General features: G+C 31.9%; 1 protein-coding gene across 1 annotated transcript in view; it reads left to right on the plus strand.

Moving 5' to 3' along the window:
* Window positions 1–8,354, plus strand: part of LOC129222426 (cell adhesion molecule DSCAM-like) — a 133,980-nt gene that overhangs the window by 21,711 nt on the left and 103,915 nt on the right. The window contains exon 4 of the mRNA XM_054856938.1: window positions 4,144–4,293. Within this exon, the coding sequence (XP_054712913.1) occupies window positions 4,144–4,293 (150 nt within the window). The remainder of the gene's footprint in view (window positions 1–4,143; window positions 4,294–8,354) is intronic.

Below are 8,354 nucleotides of genomic sequence, written 5' to 3' on the forward strand. Positions count from 1 at the left end.
TATAAAACTTTAATCAGGACTATTGTTCTGGATGGAAGTGAATGTTGGACGCTAAATAAAGCAGGGAAGGAAAAGTTGCTACTCTTTAAAAGAAAAGTCTTAACCCCTTCAGTCGGAATTGTGAAATATTTGACCAAAAATTTTGATATTTGGTACACAGTGTACTATGGTAAAGGGTATCTAATAGACAAAATTTCGAGTTTGTAGGAAAAAAATTAAAACAGTTATGGCACGTCCAATATTCCGGATTTATATTTTTGAAATCAATATTTCATATACAAAAACGATAAAATACCAAACAAACTTCATTATAAAATATTCTACAAACAATTATAAAACATAATATAAGCGTTTGAAACGATTAATTAAAAATGATATATTTTTAAAAAAATCAGGGAAAAAACCTCGCTTTTCATATGAAAATCCATGGTTGGAAAAATGAGCCACTCTCTATCTCTCAATCCTTATATGACAGTGTTGTCAATCCCAAAACGAAAAATTATTTCACAGATTATAATAAGCAGAATGTAAAGAGTCCACTACAAAAAAAAAAAAAAAAAATCAACTAATTAAATCAATTATTAAATGATTAGCAGCTGTTTAAAGTGGGGTTGTCCGGTATACCGGACACTAGGTCTGAAGGGGTTAAGGAAAATTTTTGGACCTATTCAGGAGAACAATTGTTGGAGAATTCTCTACAACTATGAAATTTACAAAAAATATGGCAAATAGGAGGGACTGATATAGTAAGAGCTATAAAGTTCTCACGTATTGTTTGGCTAGGCCATCTGTATAGATACGCCGATGCTTTCCCTACCAAAAGAGCGACTTTCTAGAGAATTATAGACTTTCTAGAGGTACTCGACGTAGACGACGAGAACCTAACGATAGTTGGACGATGTGGAAAAACACCTCAAGCTAATGGAAGTCAACCGATGGAAGGCCGCCGTGATGACTAACAGAGTCAGATGGAGGAGGATCGGCAAGTCAGCCTTAGCCTGTAAAAGGCTATTGTGCTTCTGAAGAAGAAGAAGAAGACGAAGAAGATATTGGCAATAATACTGGGGAACATGAACTTTGAATAGTACTTATGTTTGTGAATTGTTTTGCTTTAGTTTTAGCTCCAAAGTCCAAAAACGACGTTAATGTTAAACCATCGCGTCAAGTTTTTAGTTAGCTATTAGCTCCATTTTATCAATTAACAAAATGTCGGATATTTAACAAAATATAGGAAACAAAAAAAAAAAAAAAATAGCTAAGCAATAATTACACTGCTCGACAGTGAAAATGCAACACCAAAGAAGGAGTGGTCCAGAAGGGATCAAATTTGGCAAAAAGACAGAGACAGCAAGGAACAATAAGTGATCTTTATTTCAAACCAATATTCAGATTACACAACAGAAACGACGTCGACTCAGTAGGAGGTAGGACCACCGGGAACGGCGATGCACGAAGCAACACATCTAAGTACAGAGTCAATAAGAGTGCGGACTGTGTCCTGAGGGTGTCCCTCCATTCCCTGTCAACCATTCGCCAAAGTTCGTCCTCTGAACGAGGCAGGGACAGATTTTGCAAACGGCGTCCTATCACATCCCACCAGGGTTCGCCGATATACACCAGTCGATATATATCATGATATATATCACGATATATATCCAATATTTATTTTGAAAATATCATGGTATTTTGATAGTTTCGATAGTTATTTTTTTAAATACGGTATTTTCAATGTAAAAATTATATTAATCATACTAATGTTGTTCATCTATTATTAAAAATAACCAAATAGTGATGTGCTATATTTCTAAGATGTATTAATACATTATTAATGCAGCAAAATAATTCTCTTTTGTTTTATATCCATAAAACTTTGAGTAATGTTACTATTTTAATTTTATTAAAAGTGCCTAGTTAAATAACACAGGGCAACAGTGATTTTGGTGCTGGGGTTTTTGAAACTGATTTCGTATAAATTTGGTACCCTGAGTTCAAATATGACATCAGTTTTTGCCCAGAAGCTCAAAGTTCTAAGGCATAACATTTTAATATACATAAAACAGGTTGAAGTTACATCTATAGATCAAATAAAACACAAAACAGGGATTTTTTATTCCTATTGTATTGTACAAATAATAAGAGATTGATTACCAAACAATCAATTAGGCTCTTGGACATGGGTTTCTAATTTTTAAGACCCTCAAAATGACTAAAATTATAGTAGTCTTACTTAAGAAAACTTTACCTTAATTTTCTTTCATTTTCTTAAGTTTTCTCCTTTATTTATTTACCTTTTTTTACGTGTATTTGAGTGTGGGATACTCTGCTTCCCAACAAATATTTTGAACGAGTGGTAAAACACCTCAACACCCCTGAAATGGTGGTTCCCCTTTGTTTATGTTTATAAGGTTGACTTCAGAGGACCCCACAAAAAATGCTTATTTCGGGTCAACAGCTATATTAATCAGTCCCTGAAAAATACTGTATACAAAGATCCAGCTCATCACACTTCGCAAGAAGCGAATATATGCAAGCCAAGAATATACAGGTTGACCTTAACTTGTTGAAGCATTATTACTAAACTTGTCAAACTTTTACTGCATCTGGTGAATTTTCCTTTAAGTTACTAGACTGCAGGCTGACAATAGGATAAATATGCCAGAAGCAAATCCTTGTTTAAGAACCCTACACTTGCTTTAGAAGTGCGCAAAATGGAGCTAAAACTGCATATTTTGGGTAAAACAGCAGCATTTATTTAAAAAAAGTAGAGCTGCTAGAGAAAAACTAATTTCATATTTCGATTCAAGGTCCCAAGCATATCTAAAATCAGTTCTCAAACTCTGGGCACGAAATAAAAAAATTTATTTGTTGACCTGTGTAATGCATGTTGGTCAGAAAAAAAAAAAAAAGAAATGTCTTATGACTGTGCAGTGACAGATGCATATTTTTTATTTCTGAAACATATAACTGTGTAAAAGTAGCTAATAGAAGAAAAATGAGTAAAGCAGCTAATGCTAAATTAACTCAATTAAAATTGATAAAAATGTAAAATGAAAGATTAAATATAAATAATGAAAGAAACCTTAAATTTAAGCCCACATTTTGTAATAATAATTAAAGAGTTTTGAGGATGCATTTACTATTCTAAAGATTTAAGTTTGTGCTGATTGAAAGTATCGGATACATATGAAAATATCCGATATATATGAAAATATCCAATATTTTCGATATATATATGAAAATATCCGACATTTTCGAACCCTGCAACCCACACGTGTTCGATTGGAGACAGACCAGGAGAGTACGGTGGCCAAAGAAGCATATATATACAATGCAGAGCATGTTGGAAGATACGAGCACTGGGGCTCCGGTTTCCACGTGTTTCCACGTCGATGCTTCACTCGTATGCGGCGACTATCACTGGAAAAACAGAAGCGGAACTCATTTGAAAACTGCTTTCTGCCATTCCGTCATCCAAGTCTACTTTCTTGTTTTTCAACACGGACTTTCTAGTATCATATCAATGTTTTCTTAATCAGCTACGACTTTAAATTATACCAAACATAACTTTTAATATTTAAAGCTGATTTCTAAAAGCAAAATTTGCTGCTCTGATCATATGAAATATATACAGGAAAAAATAAGCTAGCAAATAAAATAGTAAAACTTTTTAAAAAAATTCTATAAATTAGTGCCCGCCAACTACCAACGGGAGCCCATTTCATTGAAAATGACCCCAAAAAAATAAAGTCTTGATCGCCACTTTTGGTGAACATGTGTTTCTTCATTTGTTAAAGAATATCTTGTATAATGCTACGACTACACGATTCTCATCCTGCAAAGACGTTCTGTTTCGTTATTTCTCTTTTACCTAAAAAATATTAAATTTTCAAATATTTCTACAGTTTTTGAACTAATATTGAATTAAATAAATCGATAATAAAATTTCATTTACAATGTAATAATATTTTTTTGTCTTAAAACGAACTATGGCAACATATGCATTCAAACTAAAAACAACTGGCTATAAATTATGGAAGATGAGCTTGCCCTTCCAAAAACGCCAAGCGATCATGGGTGATAATATTTTAGGATGATACCGTTTATTGCAATGAAATATGCTCTAGAACGTTTTTTTCTTTTCAGGAAGTTCTTATACGGTGCTTAATTCCGGAGAATTACTCATTCATGGAGTCTTGGAAAATGACTCTCAGAGGACCTTTTTGTGTCAAACTCGCCACAGACTAACAGGAGAAATGGTCACAAGTGTCAACGCTGGAAAAATTGTGGTAACAGGTAAGAGTTTTGAAGATAATAAAAGAGCGTCTTATGCCCTATATTTCAAAGTTTCTTGCTTCTTATGTCAGACGTATTCTAAATGATCCTTTTAGACACTCCATTTATGTTTCTGTCCAGATAATTAAAATATTCAAGATTTTTTCAATAGTAGTTAAATATGGAAAATGGCAAAACTATTCGTAAATAAGTTACTTAACAAGTATCTATTATTTTTTAAAAAATAAGTCAGTTTCTATTTAGGTCAACAATATAAAATTTGACTTAAGTTACTTTATATTAATTAATTACAATTAATATAAATATGTAAATACATCTGAGGCAGTGAGAAGCAAAGGGATGTACTGTCTGACCATCTATTACATGGAAAGGCTGATATCCGGTTTATAGGTGGAAATGGACGTGTCTATTAGTTTATAGGGATGTTAATTGGTTTGTTTCAGATGTGCACTTTTGCTTCTCTAATATTTAGCTTTATTTTTGTAAAAATGAAAATTTGCTCACAGCAACACTTTTTAAATCTAAAGTTTATTCAATCTATATTCTCACGGCAAAAATCAAATGATTTAATAATTCACAACAAGGTTTCAAGCTTACCATTTTGCTTTTACGTTCCTGAACGAAATGAAAATATTTTCTTTTCTTTTTGCTGTTTCCATGGTAACTATTTTTATTTCCCCCTACTTTATTTTTCAGAATACAATGAATGAATAAGGCACTAGTGCCATTATAAAACTCGTGTATCAAAATCCCATTGTTATTTTTCATTCTCCCCTGCTAGATTCATTCATATGGAATCGTCTTTACTTGGCAGATTGCCAAATTACATACATTCCATGGTCAAACAGTAAGTGGAGATTTCTAGGTTTTGAGTAAAACGCGTTTAAAGTTCCGCTTCTAGATAGACTTTCATTGAAAAGTTTTTCTAAATCATGCTGTAGGGCTGCACCTATTAGGACTACTAGAACAATCTCTTGCACCACAACAGAGGAGAGGTCCACCTTCCATTTTAAGGGATCATCTCCAAAAGTTTTAAATTTGCAACTTACATCCCTTTGTTTCTCACTGCCACATATAACAGGATTAGAGTATTAGGTAGCAAAATAGAAATTAAATTTCCTTGTAATTTTCGATTTTCCTTTAATTAATGAATTAATTCTTCAAAAACTGTACTAGCGTCGAGTTATCCATCCCAAGTTTTAAAAAAAATATTTGAACGTAAAAGGATAAATGAAAACTATTTTATTAACGATTGAAAGTTTGAACAAGATATATCTAGGAGAGGGTGGCCTAAAGCGGGTAGGCCTTTGTACGCCCCCCCCTCCCATGGTTTGTAAGCAGTGATGCATACATATGTCGTATTAACATGAACACCCCCGAGTTTTAATTAGTCCTAGTAAACAACAGTGAACAGCATTTCGCAACCAGGCTTAAAATTAAAAAAAAAAAAAAAGATACATTTCTTAAAACAAATGAAGATTTGTAACTTGTGAGTAGTCGAAGACCAGCTAATTTTTTTTAACTGTCAGTAATATTATATTATTCTGACATCATCCACCTACAAACTACGATAGTCATTTCGCTTGTTTCTTCTTTAAATTAAGGTTATAATTATAAATAAAAAAAGCGGGAATATAATTTAATCATATAGTTGTTTATAATTTCTTGACTCATGTGCTGACATAGATTTTTTATTTTAATAGGATAAGTATAACTTTTAAAAGTTATTTTTTAAAATGGCAATTAATTTTTCTATTAATTTAATCAGTTATTTCTTTATGCTTTATAAACAAATGGGCTGACTTTAAATTGGACAAATACAACGGTTTTATATATATATATATATATATATATATATATATATATATATATATATATATATATATATATATATATATATATATATATATATATATATATATATATATATATATATATATATATTATAATGGCATTTAGCTAGTCAACTGTTTTAATCATTTATAAGTTCATATTTGATTCGCAAATTTACCAAATCACAGTTCGTTAAGTTTACCCGCTTTGGGCTAGGGCAAAGAGGGTATTTCGAATGTTTGTAAAGTTTGATAATAAATAAATTTTGGGTTTGAAATAATGCAAAAATAACTTTTTATTTAGAAGTTCAAGAACCCTGCTAGGAAGTAAAACGGAAATTGTTGCGGTAAAATCCAAGAACCTCAATTTTCGAGCGTTTTTCGAAAACTTACCCGCTTTTGACCACCCTTCCCTAAATATCTATGAAGGGAAAGTGTGAACTGATAGGGGGCATTGAAAAAGGATATAAGTACAACCTCAATATCTTAAATCTCTCGAAACGGAAAAAATTCGAGATATCGAGTTTTTGAGTCATCAAGGTTTTAAAAATTTACACTAGAGACTCTCACAATTACACACACGTACGCTATATGTATTTGTATATGTACTATGAGACCACTTTGAATTACAATCAATGAAGTACCCTTCAATATTTTACTAGATTTGAAATTATAATTATCGAAGAGATTTTGAAATGAACAACAATTTCAACTTGGTTTTTCAGCTAAAAATTTAAAAATTCTTATCTTCAACTAGTAGCTCCCCACATTCAAAACGTTTTCAGCAGACATTTTGTAGGAGTTAAAAAAGCAGAATGATGAAAATGAGGAACGCATTTTCCGTTTTCACTTGAAAACTGACTGGCGAAAAATCAACCCCCTACCCTCAAAGTGTTCGAGAGACATGTTCGAGAGAAATGCACTAAGATTCTAAACTCTGGGGAAAACACAGCATCCCTTTCATACCAACACTTCCCTATTATCTTGCTTCAATCCCCTAATCACAAAGTTTCCAAGAAGAGAGATGGAAACTGGTCCCTGGAGCTGGTTTTACTACAAAAATTGCCAAAGAAAAACTACAACTGAAACTTGCTTCTGTGCAAAAATTTCGACATATCAAGGGTTTCGAAAAAAAATTTCGAGATAACTATGGAGAATACATAGTGGTTTTTATAGAAAATGCAGGGGGAAAATGTTTTTTCGAGACACCAAGGGTTTCGAGATAAGGAGGTTCGAGATATCAAGGTTCGACTACTGTACGAGTGCTGGATAGTAAATCGTTTCACCATTTACAGCATTTCGTCTAAACAGTTTTGAAGAATATTTTTACACCTAAATAACGACATATATTTACCCGAAATATTTAGGTTTGACAAGGTGTGCTTAGCATGATTGAACAACATATACTTATCGGTTCTTTTTTCGTATAAAATTAGTTTTACTTAGAATTAAGATCTATCTTGAGTTTGCATATTAACGTTGTCACTGTTTGTTTTGGCACGAATTTTGATCCACACAAACGAACTAATGTTCAAAATTACAAAATTAGTATCACAAGCAACTTTTCTACTGTACCAAAAAAGCATGCATTCGAAAGGGTTCTTGAGTACTTTTCATCCCGGAATGAACATTTTTCTCATAATAATAGCTGAAAGCAAGAAAGTTTTTCTTAGAAACTGCATTATTTATGTGTATGAGTGCTAAGATTTAAAATGAGCAAACATAAAAAAACCTAAATAAAAGTAGAACCTCTCTTAATCTCGGAATTGTACGGATTATTTTGTTGCTGAGATTCATTCATCAGCGCAATGTATTATTTCAGTGCTAGGATAATAACTTTTCTTTTGTGAAAAAATCATTTGCAATTAGTATTTCCCAAAGCTTAATTTTCTCTATTATTCTTTCTGGATGTTTTATTGCGTCACAAACCAATCAAAATAGTTCATTAAAAAGAAACTGTTCGGTAATTACATGTTTAATTTCTTTTTCTTCATCAGAACTTTCCAATATTTCTTTTTTCTTAAGTGCTTCCTTTTAATTGTTCCGAACTCTTGCTAGCATTTAAATCAATATTTGCGGTAAATCAGAAAAATGTTTAAAAAAATTTACATGTGACAAAAGAAAATGGTGCTCAATTTCACAAGACACAAAAGTAAAATTATTCTGTACGATATTTCTTCAACAAATTAAGTTTTTATCTAAGCACAATTTTCTATTAGCGGATACTTT

The sequence above is a fragment of the Uloborus diversus genome, chromosome 5 (assembly GCF_026930045.1).
Source record: "Uloborus diversus isolate 005 chromosome 5, Udiv.v.3.1, whole genome shotgun sequence".
NCBI lineage: Eukaryota > Metazoa > Arthropoda > Arachnida > Araneae > Uloboridae > Uloborus > Uloborus diversus.